Source organism: Anarhichas minor, unplaced genomic scaffold (assembly GCF_050575085.1).
Source record: "Anarhichas minor isolate MPS153535 unplaced genomic scaffold, ASM5057508v1 ptg000009l, whole genome shotgun sequence".
In the NCBI taxonomy this organism is placed as follows: Eukaryota; Metazoa; Chordata; class Actinopteri; order Perciformes; family Anarhichadidae; genus Anarhichas; species Anarhichas minor.
In genome coordinates, this window is record NW_027466455.1 from 5,580,212 (window position 1) to 5,602,694 (window position 22,483).

At 41.9% G+C, this 22,483-nt stretch overlaps 2 protein-coding genes across 2 annotated transcripts; both read right to left on the reverse strand.

Moving 5' to 3' along the window:
• Positions 1 to 56: 56 nt before the first annotated feature.
• On the reverse strand, positions 57 to 4,516 carry trmt10a (tRNA methyltransferase 10A). Its single transcript, XM_076087210.1, has 7 exons — positions 4,059 to 4,516; positions 2,757 to 2,955; positions 2,574 to 2,645; positions 2,423 to 2,497; positions 1,986 to 2,135; positions 1,800 to 1,905; positions 57 to 1,111 (listed from the first exon to the last, which is right to left on the reverse strand). Exons 1-7 carry the CDS (start codon positions 4,232 to 4,234, stop codon positions 924 to 926), a joined length of 966 nt encoding a protein of 321 aa, XP_075943325.1. The 5' UTR covers positions 4,235 to 4,516; the 3' UTR covers positions 57 to 923.
• A 6,854-nt stretch (positions 4,517 to 11,370) lies between these two features.
• Positions 11,371 to 22,483, reverse strand: cunh4orf54 (chromosome unknown C4orf54 homolog). The gene is made up of 2 exons (XM_076086873.1): positions 17,880 to 22,483; positions 11,371 to 13,926 (listed from the first exon to the last, which is right to left on the reverse strand). Exon 1 carries the CDS (start codon positions 22,481 to 22,483, stop codon positions 17,900 to 17,902), a length of 4,584 nt encoding a protein of 1,527 aa, XP_075942988.1. The 3' UTR covers positions 11,371 to 13,926; positions 17,880 to 17,899.

Consider the following 22,483-nt stretch of genomic DNA (forward strand, 5'->3'; position numbering starts at 1 on the left):
TGTTGCCACCAAAGCTGTGTGAATACATTTGAACATTTTCATCAGGCGAGCCTTCATTTCATTTCAATGTAGCTTTTAATTTCATGTCAAACATCTCCCCATATCCGTCACTGTTCAATGTATTCTGATGGCATACAAGGCAGCATCATGTAGCTGGTTCTCTGTTGCTCTACTTGTATGCAGGGCCAGATTAGCCCACTCTGGAGCCCCTAATGTCCTCTCTGTGCATGCATCACGTCATAATTATTAAATCCTTTTAAATTATGCAACATGTAAGCACTATATATACACTGAAATAATAAAGGCCTTACAACAGCGCCTCCAGACCAAGTCATAATGCAGGTGTTGCCTTAAAGGAGCAGTGTGCAGGATTTAGTGGCATCTAGTGGTGAGGTTGCAGAGATTCTTCTACAACACTCTCGACTCATCACATTTCATAAAGTCAGAATGTAGTATACTACTGGTGTCACCCGGTGCCTTCTGGTCAGCACCAGGTCTACCTCAGAGTCTCTTTTGATCCTGTGCAGGTTGTGCGACTGTACTCTCAAAAATCCCAGAATATTCCCAGAATTCCAGGGCCTGTGACAACGGTCATGTGTTGACTTTGGTTTGCTTTAAATCTTTTCGTTAAAAATGAAAAAACTAAACGATTGATTTATAAATTATTTTCTGTAATAATAACTGTATATTCAGCCAAAAAAACGTGCAAAACTGAAATCTCCATTAGCTGTTCAACTCAATTGTCACCCATTACAGGAGGCACAAAGTAAAACTAAATAAATAGCTGGTTTTAAAAAAAAAAAAGCATTTTGAAATTTCAATGAAACAGATGCTTTGTTAACAGAAACATCCCTCTTGGGAGCATGGCCTCAGCGTCAATATAACCACACGTTGTGAACTTTGTTTGAAGTTGTCCATTTGAACTACGTTGAGGTTCTTTTCTCAGTCTGGTCTGGTGTGTCGGGGTCAGAGTCTGAATCTTGCTCTTCTTTTGCCTGAACAGTTGTTCCGTCCTGGCTGACGGCCACCGCTCCTTTCCTCTGAGGCAGGACGGTGAAGAAGGCCTCCTGCCAGCTGCTCTTCTCCAGGTAAGCCAGGACGATCTCAAACACTGACGGAGGGACCAAAGCAATACAGGTGGTGGGAGATGGAGAGTCAAAGCACACAGAACAGACATAATCAAGATGGGTCATTTGATCCTTTGCCCCCTCAGTTACAGCAGCATACAGTTATTGTTGCGATCAGCTCAACTGGACCAATGGAATCACTGTTGTGGTGCGTTTGAAGATGTGTGTTGATTAATCGTGTAGCCTCCAGCTGTGCCACCTTCATCAGACGTTTACAGATTGCCTCATTGACGTTATCAGGTTCTCTATTAACATTGGGTTTTAAATCCAAAATATTGCCAAATAGGCACTTTTAGATTTTTCTCTGACACTAAGTCCTCCGCCATCGTCTTGTCGGTCATCTCTTCTTACTCTCGTCACATGACAAGTGAAATCTGACTACTGCTACTCTGTGCTGCAAAGAAACTTTCAGTGGATAATTGTAGCGTCCGTCATCCGACTAAGTATTGATAACATGCTTAGTATTTTATAAATTTACATGGTTTATTATTTGATCAATGTAGGTGCTGATACGCAAAAATGAACTAGATGTCTTTTATTTCTATTAAAAAAGCCAAACAAAGGTAGGGGGGTGGGCAAGTGATGTAATCGGTGTATGCCCGAACACCAAAGCACTGTAACCTTGTGTAACAGAGATTTCATGTCTTCAGATGAGGTCCCAGGTGACCTTACCATGGTTGACTGCCAGAACCTTCCGACTGTTCATCTTGACAAAATTGCTCAGAGGAAGCTGAGCGTGATCGATCCCCAGCTCCTTCGCCCTCTCAAACGTGATCCCCTGCAAACAAAACCCAGACAGGAAATCAGCAAGCAGGAACTACCAGCAGCAGTGCATTGTAGCCGTGAAGCCAGACAGACCTTGTGGTGGTTGTGGTCCACCAGGCCTCCTATCACATAGGCCTTTTTGTGGTCCAGCTCTTCCAGCACGTTGGGAGAGTCTGACGTCAGGTACACCAGCTCCTCCTGCGCCACAACTTCACTGTAGTGCTCCGTTTTAATGGTGATGTCCTGCACAGAACAGCAGCATGCACATATACACACAGTTATGAACACTGTAGCGTGAGAAATAGTATCTTTGGAATAAAGTAAGACCATATCTCTGGTTCTGCTGCATCCAGTGTGATCTCTTTTCTTCTTAATTCTCCATCTCGAGTTAGACTATGCTTAATAGGTGGAGTACTCTTAAAAATCAAGGGGGGTGAGCTGACTGACAATTACACACAGTGACATAGTAAACGAAAACTCACACACAGCTGGCTTGAAAAAAAGATATAATAAAAATAATCGGTACTTACCTTCCAGTTGACCCATCCTTTGTCCTTCTCGTCCATGCTCTGTTTCAGCTGCCCCCCCAGGCTTGTCAGATAAAACTGTGGAGGTGAGAGGAATGGTTATACATCAGAGAGGAGTGTCTCTACTGTTTCATGTCAGTCAGCAGCCACTAACCTGCACTGGATGCAAGGCTCGTCTGTTCTCAGCATAGCACCGCTGGACCTGTCTGTGAAGCTTCCGGACATCCTGAAGACACGACCAGATTATGGATCAGGAGAGTCTGCACCTCAGCTCATACCGTATCGTAATAAACACATGGTGGCTTTCCCTCCACAGTGGTTCCCAGAGCTTTTTTACCTTGATGAGCATGAGGTTGTCGAAGCTGCAGTCCACCACCAGCCTCAGTGAGCTGGGCGTCACCTCTCTGCGTAGACGTTTCCTGGCATTCTGGGCCTCTCCTCCCTCCTCCTCCTCCTCCTGATGATGATGATGATGATGATGATGATGGTCGTGCCTCTGCTGCCGACGCTGCTGCTTCTTCTCCTTCCGTTTCTGCCTGCAGCAGAAAGCACAGGGCAGATACTGTTACGACACTACGTATACAATATTTGTTAGTTTGTTTTGATCGTTTCATTGGATTGAACACTAAATGAATATCCCTATACTCATACTGATAAGATAGGTATTCATATCCCTCCCTGTATGCAGTGTGATGGGTAAATGAAACACTGGGTCACAAAATAGGCAGCAGACAGCTGTTTCAGTTAATGTTATGATAGTGAACCACAGTAATAAAGTCTTTTATATAATCTGCTGGTTTGTTTAAAATGTGTCTAATCATCTTGTGCTCCTGCTCCCATCCTGTTAATGCTGTTATGTATTTTATGACATTTTAGATGTTCCCACATCTTACTTACTATCATAACTGAGAGAACTGATGGCCGGGGCTACACAAATAAAGCATCAATATAAATAAAGCAGATTCATTAATATCTGCTGATTAATCTGTGTGCTTCATTGAGCATAAAGACTTCCATAAGGCCTTAAGTACAACTGTTTTGTAAGGTCAGATTAGACACATTAGGTTAGCATTAGGTGAGGCAGCAATAGGACCAACATGAAACCAGAGCGAGAGAGGCCGGATGAGTTAAATACAAACCTCTGTACTGACTGTGGACTTATGTTGTCTACACAGTTTGTTCCTCAGGAGAATTAGTGGCACGTTGATGGAAATATCTACTACAAAGCAACACAATAACCCGAACTCATGACACAAAATAAATAACACTTTAAACATTTGATTAAAAAAGGACTAACAGCATGTCATTCCAATAGACAACCTCTGTAGTTGAACGCATTAATGAGGCAGCAGTTCAATGAGTACGACCCTGAGCCTTCCACTTAGCACTTACTGTATTCATATTAGTTTGTTGCACTTATTGTATTCATATTAATTTGTTGCACTTACTGTATTCATATTAGCTTGTTTCTGCACTGTACTCTTGCTCTGGTTTATGCTCTTAGATGCTTTTAAAAAGGAGATGCACTTATGACTTCTGGTGACTAGTAGTTCTCTTGAATGCCTATGTTGAATACACTTATTGTAAGTCGCTTTGGATGAAAGCGTCTGCTCAATGACTGTAATGCAATGTAACTTACTTCCGTAGGTCCGTCTCCTCTTCCCATTTCTGCTGCTTCAGAAGCTTCTTCCTTTGCCTTTTGGACACCGTTTGGTTTTCTCCATCACGGCTCTCTGTCTTCTGACTGCTCCCGGTATCTCCATCCTCTTTCTCCTGCTGGGCTGAAGCTTCACTTTTAACGCTTTCATCAGCCATCTGCTCAGAGCAGTGAGGACCAGTGTCTGCTGGCTAACGTTGCTGCGTCAACTAGCTGTTGATGTTAGCTTGTCGGCTGCTCTTAGCAGAAGGCTAACTGACAGCATTTAATAGCAAAGTTCTTCTTTATAGTTCACTAAGAACGAAAAGACGCACCACATGCACTCTGATATCCAACCACAGACAACAGGACACACCGAAAATAAACTTAACTAATAAATAAGCTATTCAACTTAGCCACACAGTTCCACATGTACTTATGGTGGCGCATGTATGACGTCATTTAACCGCGCCAGATGCATTAAAACAAGAGAGCTGATCACTACCTCCTCCTCCTGATGTTTGAGTACCAAGAAGACAAAAGGTAAGTGTGTATGTGAATATAGTCTAATCCAGTTCATATTAAAATACTGTTACTGTATCAAACCCCCCCCCCCCTGTACCTGCTAGCTTATTAGGCCTAGATAAAGCTAACCTAGATAGATAATATATTAATATTACAACAGCCCTGCAATAAATGATATCAGCAATGTTATAATGTAAAAGTATTTTTTATATAATCTGTTTTTGAGGTGTTTCTTCCATCCAATATGAAAGAGGATAGACTAAACATTAGATACACCTCTCAGTATAACCCAGTACAGTTCAACAACAGCAGAAACTAAAGCTGACTCCCTCAAACATTAAATCGATACTATATACAATATTAAACTGCATTAGTTTTTCTTTGGGTGTACAAAGTAAACTGTCAAGTCTACATAAAAGTGGGAGGACAGGTTACAAAGAAGAATAATGGGTCGACTAGTTAACAAAAAGCGTAATGTTAAGACAGACTTACAAAGCAAGAGAGACATGCTAATATGGCACATCGCCTCTCCATCCTCCTCCATATTGGCTCTTCTTTGATGGATTCACCTCTTGAGTTGGGCAGCCTCCTCTGTGTACAGATTGTTAAGCCCTCTGAGGCAAATTTGTAATTTGTGAATTTGGGCTATACAAAATGAATTGAATTGAATTGAAGATTACCAAACGCATTCCGGATCTGATCCATTGTTTATAATATTTTTTGTCAGTGTTATATGTCTAATATATACTTTTTGGTGAATTATTTCTTAATTAATTCACCGTACATCAGTGGTGGGCCGTCAGGACCAGCTAAGCCTTCTCTGCTGGCCTAAACAGAATCACAAAATGATAGCTATTTCATAATTTCATAATTTTTCATAAATACACTACATGTATTCTAATTATTTTTCCCATTATCTTATTTTCTCATTGCACAGCTACTGTCTTCCTCTGTTGCTCTGCTTCCAGCCTGCAGCGCTGCTTCCAGTGCCGCTTGTTTTAAATAGAGCTTTTATCCAATCAGATTTCAGCCCTATGTCTCTTGCCCTGTCCACACTACTCCGTTTCTCCTTGGATGCAGATTTGTCAAATAGAAACGATCTCCGTCCACACGGGAGTTTCAGCATCATTCTCGAGTTGATCTGCGTCCACACGGCAGCCGTCGAAGGCGGACAGCACGTGACCATTAACTACACTGGGCATGCGCGTGACGGTGTAAACAGGAAGTGAATTGCTTGCTTAGTTAAAAAAAAATAAAATACTCGCTCTGTCTCTCTCTCTCCAAATTTACTTTAACATCAACACTTACACATAAACGTTTACTAGATTATGGGTCCATCAATGTGGTCTCTCACTCGTTTCCTCCGTGTTGTTGATGTCTGTTCTCACTAGTAGCTCTGAACGTCATGTCCGCCTAGCTAGCTTCTAAGCTAATTTTAACATTACCGCCAATGGAGAAATGCTAACCGCGATTAGCATTACAGCGGTGCGGGTCTATCTCTCTCACATCAAATTTACTTTAAAATCAACACTTACACGTAAACGTTTACTAGAATATGGGTCCATACATGTGGTCAACACACGTCTCTCACTCTATTCTGCTCTTCCTTCGTGCAGGAAAGCTTAGCAGATCGCTAACAGTAGATCCGTGAAATAAAGACCATGGAATCCATAGAAGAGTTTCAAGACTTCAGTGTGAATCTTTATTTGTAAAACTGTGGAAGCACAATATGAAATATGGCTTTACAAACTGTCCCTATACACATTACATGAATACAAAACAACAATCCATGATATAGCCAGCATGTAACATGTCCGCCTAGCTAGCTTCTAAGCTAATTTTAACATTACCGCCAATGGAGAAATGCTAACCGCGATTAGCATTTAATACAACACAAATGTTATACTAAACACGCGAATAGAATATATCTACGTACATCTTTTCATGCTTCATAAAGACATACTTACAGACTAAGGTCTCTCAAGGCTACCAAACGGAAGAAGTAAAACGTTAGAGCAGCGTGTCTTCTCATTAGAATCTAAAAACAACGAGCTGCTCCATAGGGCTGATGCCGGTCACGCCGCTCGCTAATCACTCCAATAACAGCTGCTTCCTCCACAGAAATGCAGACTTTTACTGCATAGCTGCTGCTAGCAGCAACGCTTGCAATTAGTTATCCATGTTGAAATGAATCGCTGGTAGCCCAGTTTGTTTTCTTCCGGGTACGGGTCATGTGATAGTGAGTGTGACGAATCAGGGACGGAGACGTCATGGTTGCCAAGAACCAATCCAGTAGCGAACACGGGTGTGGGCGTAATTTTTTCTAAGCACATCCGTATCCGACCGTCCACACGCAAACGCAACCCCGGAGTTCTCAAACACCTCCAACCTCGCCGGAGTTTTCAGATCCCTCCGTTTAGGGTGCTCCAAAACTCCGGCGTAGTGTGGCCGCTCAGTGTAAACGTAGCAAATACGGAGTAAAAACGGAGTAGTGTGGACATGGCCTCTATGTAAGAAGAGAGACCTTTGTAAGTTTGTAAGGATGTTCAAGTGCAGGAAACTGTGATTACCATATGCAAAGCCAAATGTTCCTTGGCGGAGCATTGATAAGAAACTGCCCATTCCACAAAGATAGCTTTACACATCATGTGTGACATCTTCTGTTCTGATTCATTGTTCAGATACATGAGGGGAGAATGCTGCAAGTTGTAGCTACTTCACACTTGTTGCCAAGAACACCTGAGTGAACTGCACATTTGTGTCTCAATAGTACAATAGTAGCTTTTTAAGAACATTTGCATTACTATACCAGGGGGAGTGAGCAAATGATGCCTAATCCTAAAGACCAATCACTGTCCAGATAGCTGGTCGAGGTTGTATATATATTCTGGTCTCCTCAAAGAAGGTACACAGAAGTCTCAGGTGCCTTTTTGAAGTTGAAGTTTTTGCAATTTGTGAGAGAACCATTTCTACAAGATGAGGTAAGTTACCCACAGAATCCATACAAATTAAGTTTAAAAACATTTACACTTACAGTTATTGGCAGCCGTAGTCACAGTTATTCTATTTCTTTTTTTTCAGAAAAGTCAAGTCAACAGTCCATGTTGTACATCCTAAACAAGAAGTACAAATAATCTGGAAATCCACAAAACAAGAGAAAGGTATGTTATTACAAAATATTTTTGAATGTCTTTGGTACATCACCTCAAAGAGGTTTTAAAGTTTTAGTAACTTAAGTGTAGTAGCTAGTTTGTTTCAGAATAAGCTAATTGTTACTGTTTTAATTTGACAATATTATTTGTTGCAATTTATGATTCAGCGCTAAAGTAGGCTTTAAGTCATTTAGCTGGCCTTTAAAAGAATAAGGGATGGGGACGGACAAATTGACCACGTGGCTATGTTCAAAGATAAATACTAATAGCAACTTCTGAATGATAAATAAATCACTGGATCAATAGAGATCAAACCATGTAGGTTAAGACATGAAACTTAAACCAAAACGTCTTTGCTTTCTTTTCTATCTGCAGCATGCAAAGTCTGGATTGTGGGTGATAGCTATGTCCGACGTGGTGAGAAGCAAGCAAGGGAGACCATGGGGACCCATCTTGGTGTGTCTGCCAATGTCCAATGGTTTGGCAGGGGAGGCATGCGTTGGGATGACCTGCTTCCCTTCTTCCACTTGTGCCTCAAAGGAAGAACTGCACCGGATGTTCTGGTGATTCACTGTGGGGGAGATGACCTTGGATGCGTGAAAAGCGTGCTACTTGTCAGAGCAATGAAGGGAATCCTGCATTATCTCCACCAAGAGTTTCCTCACATGAAGTTGATACTTTCTTCCATCAACCAGAGGCGCCACTGGAGGCACGCCTCCCCTGGGAAGATGGAAAAAGCGCGGAAGTTTGTTAACAGTGTAATGGCTACCTTTGTTTTGGATGTTAATGGGAAGACAGTACAGCATCCAGACATTGTGTTTGACAAACCTGAGCTATTTTTAAGTGGCAATGTTCATTTAACTCCTCAGGGAACTTATATATTTTTAAATGCTATTGCCCAGGGTTTGAAATAAGAATGAAACGCCTCAAGCTATTGTTGTGACTGGGCAAAAATGTTCACTGTTCTGTCTCTACAGAAATAAATAAATCATTTGTCAGAGGACTTCTAGTGAATCATTTACCAGCATGCAGAAATTTTGAAATGGTCAAAAAATGCTCAAATTTTTTTTCTGTAGGCTACAATCTGCCTTAAAGATTTATATTTATTGGAGAATAGAGAAGGTGTAACATATTTTAGGCTATCTAATAGAATTTGCATGAAGTAGAAGTCACACAACCAATGCTACATTCATTTCACATTGATACTCAGCAGAAGTTGGTCATTATGGGTATTTACACCCTATTATTTCAACTGAAATGCTTCAGCATGTACAGTTTAACTTGTATGGAAATGGTCATTGAACTATTCAGTGTAGTGATGGAGTTACCAACAGCCTCTCTCAGAACCAGCACAACAAGATGCAGCCCTTTAAAGAGGACTTCATGTATGGAGTTCTGTGCTCCAAAACAGAAAAAATGGTTCCCGCTTGGATGGTACAGAATGACTGAAGTCCCCTCTTAACCTGAACATAATGACACTGGTCCACTGTTAAATGGTATGGAGTGACGCTCACACTCCTACACTCTTTGTGTTGACAATCTTTGTGTTGTCATGCGATACAGTTTGACAAAAAAAAAAAATAGCGTTTGATCACTTTTTGCATTGGTAAAGATAATGTTTACTGCTCTGTCTCTGCGGATAGAAACAAATAATTTGCCAGAGAACCTTTATTGAATCGTTTTCCTGCACGCAGAAATTTTGAAATAGGGACGAATTCTTGCAGGCTGCTGGTAACTGCATGCATGTCTGTGTGCATGCATACACAGTCTTTATCCATTGCCACTGACAAATAATGAATAAATAAAATAAAAACTCCGTCATTAGAATGTTAACTCCTATTTCATTTAAACTGTACATGTTAAGGAAACATTTCTGACAATTATTTGATTCACATCAATATAGAATATTTTAAGACTGTCAGTTAAGACTGACAGAACCAGTGTGATTCTGTTCAAACAAAGAGGGGACATTCTTTACACTCCAAATGGTAACAAGGTAGACGTCCGGTCTACCTGCACTGATTCACCATACATGTTAATGAAGACAGATTAAAGCAGTTTGTAAGGATGTTCAAGTGCAGGAAACTGTGATTACCATATGCAAAGCCAAATGTTCCTTGGCGGAGCATTGATAAGAAACTGCCCATTCCACAAAGATAGCTTTACACATCATGTGTGACATCTTCTGTTCTGATTCATTGTTCAGATACATGAGGGGAGAATGCTGCAAGTTGTAGCTACTTCACACTTGTTGCCAAGAACACCTGAGTGAACTGCACATTTGTGTCTCAATAGCAAGGATGTAGGTTGTGGTTGTATCATTCATTTCCATTTCAGTCCTTTGGACCAAAACTACAGTTTTTGTGGTTAAAAGAAGACTCATTAGGTGAAACAATAGGTGCATGCAGCTCCATTGTATAGTGAAGTCCCCTCTATGATGGGTAGACATCACTCAAAGAAGTCCTCTCTTTGATGGGTAGACATCACTCAAAGATGCAAGTCCCCTCTTGGCAATTTCTTTAAAAAAAATTAAAAAGATAATTTGAAGTAATATACTGGTTAAAGACCTTAAAAGTAAAATTTCTATTCCATTTTAGTATTTTTAAAATGACCAGAAACACAAGTTCCCTCTTGGTTAGAGTAGCGCGACAGTGCACTGTTGGTAAGGTACACGTGTGTGTGTGTGTGTGTGTGTGTGTGTGTGTGTGTGTGTGTGTGTGTGTGTGTGTGTGTGTGTGTGTGTGTGTGTGTGTGTGTGTGTGTGTGTGTGTGTGTGTGTGTGTGTGTGTTGCACTGTTAAATGGTTCGGCTTTATAACGGTCACTGTTTTAAGGCCAGGGGCCCGCGTGTGTAAAAGATTGTTGGATATCTGATCCGTGACCATCTTGTCTCTTCACTTTAACGGTCTTGTCACCTGATCAATGATCCCACACCAGTATTCCAATGCTCATAAGCTTTATGTACATAGAATATTCTTTATTATTCTTTTACTGTATTTCCGATTATTTAAGTCATTTCTGTTACAATTTATTATTATTGTTGTTATTTAAACTATGTAGAAATAGACAACTGGTTCAGATATTTCTGTGTTCTTGATTCCTTCACTTTATTTATGTTGCACTTTACCTTTCATTACATTACATGTAGTTTATTTATACCTCTCCCTCAGGTCTCTTCCTCTTTTCTCCCCGTTAAAGGGGTTTTTTGGGGGAGTTTTTCCTGTTCTGATGTGAGGGTTCCGGGACAAGAGGATGTCGTATGTGTACAGATTGTAAAGCCCTCTGAGGCAAATTTGTGATTTTGGGCTATACAAAAATAAATTGAAATTGAATTGAATACCTTAAGTCCTTTATGTTACGCTTTATTATTATCGTCATTTTTGTTGTTATTGTTGTTTTTCTATAATAAAAAATATAAAACTGACTTGTGCTCCACCACATAAATCATACATTTATAAATTCATTGGTATTACTTTGAAAAGGGGGAAACTAATTCAGTTAATTTGTACTTAATGTGCCTTCATGCAGTAATCACATATTCACATAACAATCAACAGGTTCAAAAACACAAACGAGAGGTCTGCAAAAGGCTTTCATGTTTATTACATGTTCACGTATTTAACATTAGTGTCTGATGAATCATCCCTCGCGGTATTCTTGGCAGTTTTGAAATGACACTTTACATTTTAAAAAACTACAAAAATTACAAATGTAAAGGAAGCCTTCATTTGACCATTACTTTCAAGTTGGATCAGAGTTTTCATTGTTTCATTTCTACATCTCAACCATTCCCTGCTGTGCATCTAACATTTAATCCAAATTAAAAGTCCACTCATTCCAAAAGTCACAAACTTCCTAACTTTTTCTCCACTTTCTTTTGCCTTCACAACACATACTGTCTGTCCAGAAAGTTCATTGTTTCAAAGCCCCACCCTATTTGAGTGTCCTTGTGCAAGGCTTTGAATATGATATGCATCAGAACATCTGCTCTTCCTTGACACCTGTGAAAAAGGTATTTACACTTGTGCAGAACTAAACTTCTCTATACAACACACTGTACTGTTCCTCTCTTGCAAGGATAAACAAGCTCTTCGTTTAATGCACATTAAAAAAAACTGCTGCAATATGACTTGCAAAGTGCTGCAACAACCCCAAAACAAGGCAATGAAAGATTTGTCTGAATAAATGATAACCACCAGTGTGACCTGTTGGCGTGAAGAGGCCAGTGAATGGATGAAAAACTACTGAAGGTAAATTAAAGAGTAAATCATTTGTGATCTTTTCTAAAATGTACATCGTTTTGGAAGACTAAAACATTACATTGAGTTAAGATAAGTTTGGTTTTATTTGTCTTGGTAGTGAGATATGCCTTCAGTATTGAAAACACACAGATTAAGTAAACCAAGGGAACCGATTGATAAACAGTACAAACAGTGCTAAACTAAACCGAGTACGTAGTTTAGGGGAGATGTTTGATTACAAGTTCAGGAATATGCATCTGATATTCAGAATAAAAGTAGGGAATTATCATTTGTTAAAAACAAGCCTGGATTCTACTTTATATAAATGACTTAATGACTCAAACAGGACTTATTCAGTGTGTAATGTACAGTATACTCTCTGAGTGGCTCATGGTCACACACATTACAGTGTTATGTTTTCCTAACGCTGATTATGAATTTATGCTTTTTATTTAGTGAGCATACTGTAAATAACAAGTAACTTTACCTCAAATCTGATGCACTTTTATTCTGAAGGTCAGAGGTCGTATCACTCCCATCAATGCATCTTGACTGAGCACAACTGGAATCTTGTTTTGGCACATTATTAATTCAGCCACTCCGATTAATAATTAGGAATCTATTTGCTTGCTGTATCAATGCACTTAATATGTTTATCAATCTTTTGGTTTTTCTGCCATATACTTCAGCAACTATAAGAAATGATCTTCCAGTAAAAGCAAGTCAGAACGTTTTTGTACGTTGGGAAACTGAGCCTCCTTTAATTTAGACTTTTTCCAATCAGAATGTACAATATGTTCCTCAGTTATAATAAGCTGAAAGGCTGCGGTCAGGCCAGCGATGGAGCAACGTTTACATCCAAAACAGTGACCATGATTTAGCATTTTCTACATTAAAACATTTCACCAGCTCAGAAAGCAGCAAACATCTTAATTCAAATGAAAACATCAACACAACCTTTATAATCCATTAATTTCAATACAATACAATATCTTTCAATTCTTTATGAGACTTCTAACAAAAATCACTATGATCTTTTCACAAATGAGGTGGTATTCTTTTATAACAATATCATCATTGTTACTGCAGTTATAAAAGAACGCTTGATGTTGGGTTCGACTGGGTTTTTTAGTGTCCTCGCAAAAAGACAGTAAAGTAGCAAACTTGATTCAAAAGGAAAGGATGGACTGGCCAGCAGACCCACACTCTGAACCATTTCCATTTGAAGTACAAAACAGTAAGTCAGTGTCAAAATACTAAAGTACTAAACAGTGGTACACGTAGAAATACATGTCGAACCGCTAGAAAGTACATGAGACGGGTCAGAAATGAATTGAACATTCTGCTATACATGCAGGACAAATGCATAATGAGCAATCCCCAGAATGTCTATTATTGTATAGGTTCAACACACATCGTGCATTAATCGGATTATGTTAATGAATTCAGCAAGGTTGATTTACTAATCATGATATTTCCAGGTACATAATAAAACATAATGGTAAATGCTGACTTTTGTGCATTTTAAAGCAATAGACACTGCACAAAATCCAACACACAAGAGATGTAAGAAAATGTAAGCTGATATAGATATAATGCTAAATTTAGTCATCATAAAAGTTGTGTTGTAAAATAAGATAAATTACAAAATTACATAAAACTACAATTCCCAGATTATTTTAGGGGGTGATTGAAAACTGTGCAAGCAAACTCAATGCAATACAAGGCTACACATTAAGTCTTTCATTTTCTTTACAAGGTGGTTTTATAAAACAAAAAATACATATTCATACACATCTTGTACAAGTTAGAAAAGGTGAAACTGGAGGAAAATAAGCCATATTATAAAAGGGCCCTGATCCATCACCTCCAGCCAAAAACTAAAGGAGCACACCGAAGAGACCCAGAGCCAGAGCAGCCCAGCATCCACTCAGAGTTCAGCCCTGTTGGGAACCTAGAGAACAAAACAGACACGAAGTTTATACCAACACATAATCATCTTAAATCTACTTATTACCTATTTGCATTGATTGCCATGAATTTCCACATGTAACGTGTTTCATTTGTGCACAATAGGATGATAGGGTCACGTTTTCCCATGTAGTTCTTTCTCACCAAGCATTATATATTCATATAAAGAACTATATAAAATTGATATACAAATGGTCATTTTGTGGGTGTTTATTCCTTTAAGACAATTAGGTAAAAGGTCAAATGGTTTGAAAGTTCCTCATGTTGAACACATACATAAAGCTGGACATCATCAGCATAGGAATGACAAGAAACACAGACTCATTTAGGGATAATTCACCCTAATGGAGCATGTAAACGGAGAATAAAACAGGGCAGAGGTGCACAACCATACAATCTCTCACCAATGAAAACAAAGAACTGGCGATTCGATATGTAGGAAGAACACCATTTAAGTTCTTTTTCAGTTATTCCAACCCACTTCCTCAGAGAATCTAACAGAATATTATGATCCATGGTATCAAACGCAGTGCTTAAATCCAGAACTAAGATGTAGCCTTTCACTAGTTGGATTGTAATAAGATGCTATTTGTTACGTCAAGGAAAAGCAAATCGAAACCAGACTGCAATCTGTCAAATGCGTTGTATTCCTCAACAACTTCGCTTACTGAAATATTTGAACCACTGAAAGAATTGGAGATGTGAACAGCTCTCAAAGTAGCATTTAGATGATATTTTAGTCCCTTAAAGGTTCTTTATTTACATACTTGTACACGCTTGATGTTCCCTTTTTTAAATGGTTGGCAGGTCATATTACTAAAAGGACAGAAAAACAATCTGTCAAACAAATACAAATAAATGAGAAGAAAAAACCTTTCCCACAGAATGTCTTGTCTGTTGACTAAAGCTTTATTAGCCGAAATTCTAATTGCAAATAGGTGCAAATGCTAATGCTAATGCTAAGGTCAGCGGTCTAACATGCTCCAATTACAATGCCACCATTAAGCAGGTGTAACATTTACTATGTTCACCATTTTAGTTTAGCATGTTAGCATGATAACATTTGATGTCATTAGTTCTGCAGTATTTGGTCATAAACCAAAGTATTGGACAAATTCAAATTTTCATAATTCTGATGATTAATAGGATTACCGTCAGAGAATCACCAAAGCTGTTACAACTCATCCTGAGGGGACCTTGAATGTATGTACAAAATGTCATAGCAACCCATCTCATAGTTCAGTGGCTAAAAATACACAACAAATACAAACGGGGTGAGTGCAGCAGCACGTCGGGTCGCTGACTACGGGACCACAGGCCGTCGTGCTGCTGCACTTTTCAAGCTTCAGCACAAAGTCTTTTCCAGATTGAAAGATTTCCAAAATAAAAATGAATAACATAGAAACCATGTAAGCCCCTATATGTGACATACACATGAGAGCACATATATCAAGCAGCACTGTGCATAGAATGGAGGTGCAAGTGCAAAACAAGATAAATAAGTAAAGTAATGAACATCACGCCGTGGCTTATCGTCCTGTCCTTTCTGATTTGGGGGGAATTTTTGAGGCCACTGATGTACACTCAGATTTTGCAGACTAATCAATGCCAACATTGTTTTGACATTATCGAACTTTGATATATTTGGTTATTAGGAAGCAATTCATTTCCCCCTGCATGTCAGTCTGCCACCTAAGGTATCCCTAAACAGCCTCATACTGACTCTCTCATGTGCACCTTTCAACAGTTTGTATTCTTGCAAAACATCTTTTAAAACCTGCAGGTAATGTGTTTTCTCTCCACAGCAAAATCATTTTGCCAAAATGACAGCAAAGTCAAGCTGTAACCTAATTCTGTTTTGGACTCCTTGGAAACCCTTGAGAAACCTGTTAGACCTGGAGCTTTAAAGGTCCTGCTGACTTCAGCTGATTGCACTTGGGTGTCTTTCCACACTCAAAGGCACCACAACAGTAATTGTTACATAGTTCATGAACATTGTTCATTGACGTTCTCCACACACAGTTTTGCATCCTGTTAGGATTTAAACTACTGTACCTTCCACTCAAAAGCCCATTTATTTCTCCAGCCTCAGACTATCAGACTACAAGCTATCAGTTTCCTTTATAAACATAACTGAACCCTCCAGTATGTGGCTCTCTCCGATGACAAGGGGAACTCCAAATGTTTTGCTGCTATGCTGCATGTTGTGTTTATGTAATTGCTGATCAGAGGCATGTGAACCTGGCTTCTCACTCTGTCTTTAAATGACTGTCCTATAAAAAGCCGGCTGACTGTGAGCTGCCATGCAGCCTGTTGATGTCCAGCAGCAGCTGAAGCGGTGCGAGTTTACGCATAACAAACACCTGCTATCGCCCGACCTTTCACTCCTGCACACACTATGGCCACTATACACATTCAAACACCTCGCCCATGAATAATCTTATATCAATATAATCCTCTGTATCACTGCTGCGGTATCAGAATCCACAGCTTGTGAGCGTGAACGCTCAGTTGCAAACTTTACAATCACATGGTGTCTTCTCCTGTTGCATGCATGTTGAATCCTAGCACATGATTGGTTACATTCTTAATGCCCTTTTCCAACTGATATGATACTAGAAAATTCATAAATAGACCGACTAACCTGTATTTGGGGGAGATGTTAAATTGTCACATAGAGTGTGCCACCATCCATTATGTACTTACAGGCTTTTTTGAGGTTAGATGAGGGCCGATGGAGACACACAGTGTTCAGAATGAAGTAATAAGACATTGGGAAATGAATAATCATACCAAGACTTACAATGAAACTATAAAATAATACATTTTTAGAACAGATTTCTGTTATCAAATGTTATTTCATCCTGCAACTTTTCCAAATTACAGAGTTTACTGCAAGTGATTTGGTTTGGACCTTAGGTCTCCATACAAGTTAGCTTCCTTACCTTGCTCTCATCAAAGTGTTGGCAAGGCGGCAACTAGTGTTGTGAAATAAAAACTGACTTTGGAAAAAGAACATTTAAATATAAAAACTGCTCAAATTGAATAAAATGACTTGAAATAAACATCTGATGATAGTGAGCTTTAATGAGTAATGGATTTTCACAGTTTCATGGATATATCGTATACAGTATATTGTGTGTATTTATTCATATAACTATAATTATTTCATAATGTCTTAATTATTTAGTCATTTTGAACATGTGGGCCTCCACAGCGTCTTCATTAAAACGTTGATCAACTAGAACTAAACTGTTATAACTAGAAATAAAAATGAATCTTGTTAAGAAGTAAAGAGGTACAGCGAATCTGAACAAATTGAAAATGTCAAGCAGTAGAGAGAGTATCAGCAGTCTTCATTTCTGCTTTAAGGTCACACCAGAGTGGCCCTCGATGCTCAGACTGAAGGGGGACCTGACCAGCAGGAAACGACTGCTGAAGTCTCACTCTTGTGTGGCATTAGAGCAAAAATGTATCAGTGAAGTGTCTTATTAGGCCACAAATATAAAATAAGTATCAATCTAAAGTAATAGTTCTATCTGTTAGAGTGAGAGGAAACATTAGAACTATTGTGATTGTTATTACACGAGTAGTTTCTCAGCCTTGGATATCAAAAGCAGAAAATAACAACACATGTGCAGAGATTTGTTCACTTGTGCATCATATCTAGATTTGATGGAGACAAAAGAATGCATGATTGTCACCATTAAATTAAAGCAAATTCAGATTTGAATATATTGTAAGAAGAGGTTATCTATGCTTCTAATGGATTTAAAAGAGTTTTTTTACAACGGCAAAATGCACTTTTTAAATTATGATTACGAACAAATCATGAAGTCATCCTATACACATGACAGAATACAGCATCCTGGTTCACTCAGGTCTACTCAAACCTGATACTGTACATACACAAGCTAAACAGTCAGAACTACTCACCTGCCCAGGTAAGCTGCCATTCATCTGTGCTCCACCACGAAGCTCATGGTGGTCCCGTCAAACGAGGGCGGAGCGATGATCCGCGGCCCCTGCTGGGAGGTGATGCTGATGACCGGCTGCTTGATGCTGGAGAAGCCCTGCGGCGGCCTGTTTGCGGCAGCCTGCTGTTGAGGCCAGTAGGCCACCTGAGGAGACATTCCAGTGGCCATGTAGAAGGGACTCTCCATGTACATGCCCTCAGCCTGCTGTGACAGGGCTTTCCCTCCGCCCTCCGCCTCTGACTGCACCAACATCTGCGACTGCACCAGCGTCCGGGCTGGGATCACGGACGGGGTCGGCATGAAGCCCGGGTAGATCATGTAGGTGTGTCCATATACTCCTGGACTGAGGGCCAAAGGTGAGATTGGTATGGGCACCGGGGTCATGGGAGGTTGCGGCATGGGCACATCCACATACTGGCCTGTTTCAGGGTCAAAGAGGCGCTTGGTGGCCTGCTGCACAGGAGTATCCACCAGGTAGTAGCTCCCAGTGGTGGGATCCAGAAGCATCTTCCTCTGGGTGGCCTGGAAGGGGTCCAGGGTGGGAGCGGGGGTGATCACCGGAGAGAAGCAGTACACCTGCGGCTGACTGGTGGACATGCCCATTGGCAAAGAGTGGTAGATGGCAGGAGGGATCTCAGGTGAGCGTGTGTCCATCACAATGCTGGAGCGTTTAGGGGACTGGTTGTGGTCTTCAAAGCCCCTGGCGCCGGATCCCAGGTGTCTTGAAGGAGTGATTGGTTGTCTCTGGGTGGTAAATGTGTACACTGGTGTTTTTTCAGCAGATGAGGCTTGTTTGTTGCTACTGGAGTGAGACTTTACCGGAATGGTGAGGTAGTTCTCGTTGTCAGCTGAGGCGCGAAAGAGCTCCTGTGTGGACCGCTCAACCTCCTTTGATTCGGCTCCTTCATTTCCACTTAGCTTCGTCCGGCTGACTTTTAAGGACACAGGCAATTTTGGGGACTTAGGGATGAAGCTTTTGGTGCTGAAAGGTGTTTGAGTGATGGCGTTTGGCTGTGGCTTGAGGCTAGAGCTGAGGCTGAACATGTTCCCTGCGGCTTGCATTGACCTCGCAACCAGCCTGTCCTCACGGCTGCCGGGAGTCTGGAAGACCAAGCATGGGTCTTTGTCCTCTCGCCGCAGCAGGCTGTCAGTGGCAGACGACGCCGCCAGTGCTGGTGGCGTCTTGTCATTGTTGGGATAGGAGTCTCTTCTGTCTGTCCTGTCCATGCTGGACGCTCTCCCACAGTCCTCCTCAAGTCCTTCATGCTCCTCGCTGGCTATCAGTGAGAGCACATGGCTGTCTGTCAGGAGATGGGGCTCATTCTTCCTTTTCCATTCATTTTTTTCAAATTTATACATTTGCTCCATGGTTTTCACTGCAGCCTGGAGTTTTTCCAAAGCCCCCAGGTTCGCAATCTTTGACTCAGGTTTCTTATCTGTGACATCCAATATTTTTTCCAGCTTCATTGAAGCCGCTCTGCTTTCAATTCTCAACCCAATGACTCCATCTGAGGAATCATTAGAGTCACCTGGTGCTCTCTCTGCTGCCCTTTGCAGCTGAGCATTTTTAGCGTCCTCTGGAGACAACCTGTTTGTGTCAAACGGCTCCTGTTTAGATAACTCGGTGAGATTTCCAGAATGTTTCCCGTTACTATTTGTATTCACAGACTGACATTTGATCACTATAGGGGACACAGAATTAGGATTCCGATAGGACATCTGCTTCATTTGCTCTGAGTGGCTGTAGGATTTATTTTCGTTGTTATCCAAAGAGACAAATTGATAGGAACTTTTAACCATTTTACGCACGTCTCTCACTTGGTAAATGGGCGTCTGCAGCTTCCCTTTGTTATCTCTAATGTCTCTAACCATGAAATGCGGCACTTTATCTGACGACTCAACCTTCAAAGCTGCAGCGAGCGCCTGGCATTTCAAGTCTTCCGTTCTGATGAGGCTGGCTGCGTTACGGCCTATATTAGGAGCGCGCAGTTTGGAGACGCCAAAACTCTCAGTTGTATTGTCTCTGACGCTCTTTAAGTTAATTTTAATTTCCGGAGATTTAGATGTTGCTGCGCTCCCGGAGTCTGCGATGTATAACGTGGTGTTGTCAGAGCGCAGTTTGATCTCTCCTCCGTCTCCATATGGAGAATAATTCCTGTTCTGCAGCTGTTGTCCGGCTTCTCCGTCACCAGATAGCAGTTGGATACTTGGCACAAACAAATGTGACATTTTAGTCAGTTTGCCGCTTCCCGCTGAGTACTGCTCGCCCTCTCTGTCGTCAGCTGAGGGCGACTTCTCCGGTGTTTTATTGTTTTTATGATCCTTTTGAAACTCTAGCTCCTCATCCTTCCAGCATCTGAAGGCGCTATTTTGGCTGCGAAGCAGCGTGCTTTTGGACGCTTCCAACTCGCCTTTTTTAGCTGCGATCCCAGCTTCATTGGCCGGTTCCAAGTTAGTTTGAGGTGCAAGAGCGGCCGCGTCTCGTCTCCGAGAGTCGCTCCTGGTATCACACGAGCCGCTGTCCACGAAGTCCCCCAATTCATCCACGCACATTATGGCGTACTCGGAGCTGCTCTCGGAAAACTTGGAGCTCTGTCTGCGCAGCTCCCTGCTCCCCTTCTCCCTGTGGCCGTCGCTCTCCTGGTGCACAAAGCACGGGGAGGGCGTCGGATGCGGCTCGCTTATCTCCCCTCGTTCCATCTTGCGCTCCTGCTCGAACTGCATCTTCTTAGAAATCACATTTTTGATCAGGCTCGAGGCGAATACGGCTTTCTTGTGCGTGTCTTCCATGGTTTTAGAGGGCGACTTGCTGGCCCCTTTCCACTGGCCGCTTGGCAAACTGTTGGTAACCGCATCTGTGGAACGTGATCCTGCAGCGTTTTGTGCAAACTTAGTGAGCCTTTCTCCCCCAGACATTCCTGATTTGACATTGCAACGAAAATTCAGAGACTCCGTGAGCCTAATCACTCCGCTGTGGCCCTGGCTAAATTCCCCCATCAGCTCGATTTGCTTTGATGACGACGGGCTGTGAGGGTCACCATTCAGAGTGAAGACCTTGCTGGAGGGAGGTTTGATGCTCGCCAGCGCGATGCCCTTATAATCTCTATTGTCTATATTCTTGGCTATTTCAAACGAGGCTGCTGAGTTTTGATGGGAAACCACACTTTGGTCCAGTCCACGGGACATGTTCATATTGCCATATTTCAGGTCGACAAACGTGGCCCACCTGTTTATCCCTTTTCCATGCTCTGATGCAGAGGACTCGCTGGAGGTGCTGAAATTGATGGCATCAAAGTAAGGATACGCCAGACTCTTGAATGATTTGGCTGTCAGGTTGCGCACCTCCTTGTCAGCGTCGTCCAGCTCGCTGACAGCGCTGGACGCACCGCTGGAATACCCGGTGACCTCTTTCCCTCTCAATTTGCGGCCAAAGTGCAAGCGTCCGGGCGCGGCTATGAAACACTTCGCCCTGTCACACAGCGTCTCTGCCTTCCCATCAACCCCTGTAAACACATAGCGACTCACGTCCCCGGAGTGCCTGGCATGAGAAAGGATATTCCCCTGTTCTTGGATGCTGCCAGGGTCATTTATAGCTCGAGAAGTGGTTCTGATTGACAGGTGGATCTGTCCCCCACTGTTGCCACTGCGCTGCTGCTGCTGCTGCTGCTGCTGCTGCTGCTGCTGCTGGGGCTTTGACACACTCTCATCTGAGCTGGTGAACTTGGCCCCGTCCTTCGGATCACTTTCAAGCAGAGTGCTGACTGCTGCTGCGCCCTGAGAGCGAGGCTGGCCGGCGTCCCCCCTCTCCCCCGCAGCCCCATCACCGTCAGATGAGGCGTAATCAACAAAAGAGTACACCTGGTTGTCACCCTCGACGTCCCAGCTGGTGGAGGAGTCCACCCCGAGGTCGTAGTCCTCCTCGTGGTCAGAGAGCTCCGAGAGTTGGATCTCGTGCGTGGTAATATAATGGGACTCATCCTCCGTTACGCACGGGACGCAGTCGTCGGAAAGCACCAAACTAACATCATCATCCTCCTCATAATCATCCGACTCACTTCTCCCGCTCAGATAATTATCACTACAGTGTAATCCCTCACCTCGTGGAGGGTTTTTGCTGTCTTCTCTTTTGGACACCTCGGGCTGCGTTGTGGCACGCTCGCCTTCGTCTCCGGATTTAAAGCAAACCTCTGACTTTGAGTTAAGAATGGGGAGGTGTGATGGATCAGAGGGACCCTCCTTGACATTTTTTATAAATTTCCCAACTCCAGAATTATTAATTTCAATATTGGTATTAATCGCCACCTCCTGGATTGGTTCCGTTGCGCGCAGAGCTTCGTCGCCACTGCTGTTAATAAGGACAGACATTTGGTTTCTTTCACCAATGCCGCAGTCGTTTTCCGGTTTTGTCCCGCCTGTGTTCACGTCCATTAATCCCAAATCGACGTAATTGCTTTCGTTTTGCTTCTCCGGGGCATCCTCGTCTCCGTGCGCCGGTTTTTGGAGCAGGTCTTGGACCTCCCGGAGAGTCGCCGGCGTCTCCACACAGCTTTGCTCTGTCTTCAT

Excerpts from the sequence above, each read along its gene's own strand:
- trmt10a (XM_076087210.1), bottom strand. The coding sequence starts at position 4,234 with ATGGCTGATGAAAGCGTTAAAAGTGAAGCTTCAGCCCAGCAGGAGAAA. Across the intron at positions 2,956-4,058 it reads GAGGAGACGGACCTACGGAA|GCAGAAACGGAAGGAGAAGA; the intron begins GTAAGTTACATT and ends TTTCTGCTGCAG. Across the intron at positions 1,112-1,799 it reads GGTTCTGGCAGTCAACCATG|TGTTTGAGATCGTCCTGGCT; the intron begins GTAAGGTCACCT and ends TCCCTCCGTCAG.
- cunh4orf54 (XM_076086873.1), bottom strand. The coding sequence starts at position 22,483 with ATGAAGACAGAGCAAAGCTGTGTGGAGACGCCGGCGACTCTCCGGGAG.